A 1,337-nucleotide genomic window follows, 5' to 3' on the forward strand; every position below is an offset into this window, starting at 1 on the left:
AAGTCATATATATGGATCATTCTGATATCATAATTAAATCCATATATAAGATAAATTAAGTCATATATATGGATTTAATCATGATATCATAATTAAATCCATATATATGACTTAATTTAGTCATATATATGGATTTAATTATGATATCAGAATGATCCAGGTATCAAAATGTAGCTTTTAAAGCCAAGAATCTGAAAATGTAATTAGGTCATTTTGACCAAATTTGACTTAATCCTCATTTCGAAATGATTGGTCACATATATGCTGGAATTTTTTTCAACTTTGCAAAAAAAAAAACACCCCCTTCGTTCAAAATACATTTTCTGTCTTTGACTTTTCTCAAAGAGGGTGTAGTATTTTGTCCCGGAGGTTGGGCTCTGATCGGTGGTCGATGTTTCAGATACGTTCCAGATGCCCTGACTTGGGCTGAAGCTGAGGTCATTTTAAACACTGATTCATTTCTTTATATCCAATTTTTACTTAAGTTATCTTCTGTACAACTTGCTTTAATATGTTCTTGTTTTGTCTCTTTCAGAAGAACTGCTTGTTTAACGGAGCAAATCTGGCGTCTGTGCACAGTCCTGAGGAGTACAGAGACATCCTTGCCGTCACCCACAGATCAGGAAGAACCTGGATCGGAGGCTCTGACTCAGCTCAGGTTTCATTTCCATTGAAATCACTTTAACAAATTTTTAAAAAGCATAAAAGAAGCTGGATGGATGATGAAGATACTCTCATGGATGTGCACAGATAGAGGTCAGGTGGTGGTTGGGCACCTGCCCTTTTCCCTCCATCATGTGGGTCTGTCTGACTTTTCTGTTAAATGTTTATTTATTTAGTCCCGGAGTACCTGTGGCCCATGGCTGCACTTGTGGATTAAAATAGTTAAAATGACGAAGCTAAAAAAAGGAACTACTTTGTGTGGTGAATGAATTTTGTTTTAGGTGGGGCTGCAGCACTCCTGCCCTTATGGACCGGCCATGCCTGTCTATGAGTATGATTAGTTAGTTAACACTTTTTTCAGTAATATTCACATAAAGTGGACAGTTTTACCAAGTTCTGAATTTTGGCCCCTTATTTAAAAAACTTAAATTTTGTCCATAACACTCAGTCACAGTCTGAGTGTAAATACTGTAATTCATTGCACTGACTCAAGCAGTTTTACCTAAATAAACATCATTTTTCATATTGTTGGTCTTTTAGCTGCTGCAGAGAAGTAGCTAAATGTTTTCCAGCAACATGATGAAGAGGATGAAGACAAATCATTAAAGTATCAGTCAGACACAGATGAAGCTGAAAGGTCAGAGTCCAGAGCATCAACAGAACCAGAATCAGAG

General features: G+C 36.6%; 1 protein-coding gene across 1 annotated transcript; it reads left to right on the top strand.

Annotated features, from left to right (window-relative positions):
- Positions 1 to 345: 345 nt before the first annotated feature.
- LOC106510890 (ladderlectin) lies at positions 346 to 658 on the top strand (the record flags this gene model as incomplete). Its single annotated transcript, XM_013999622.1, is given in 2 exon segments — positions 346 to 437; positions 536 to 658. Coding segments are annotated over 2 exon segments (215 nt in total), but the record flags the coding sequence as incomplete, so codon positions are not given.
- Positions 659 to 1,337: the final 679 nt, after the last annotated feature.

Source organism: Austrofundulus limnaeus, unplaced genomic scaffold (genome assembly GCF_001266775.1).
Source record: "Austrofundulus limnaeus strain Quisiro unplaced genomic scaffold, Austrofundulus_limnaeus-1.0 Scaffold2377, whole genome shotgun sequence".
NCBI lineage: Eukaryota > Metazoa > Chordata > Actinopteri > Cyprinodontiformes > Rivulidae > Austrofundulus > Austrofundulus limnaeus.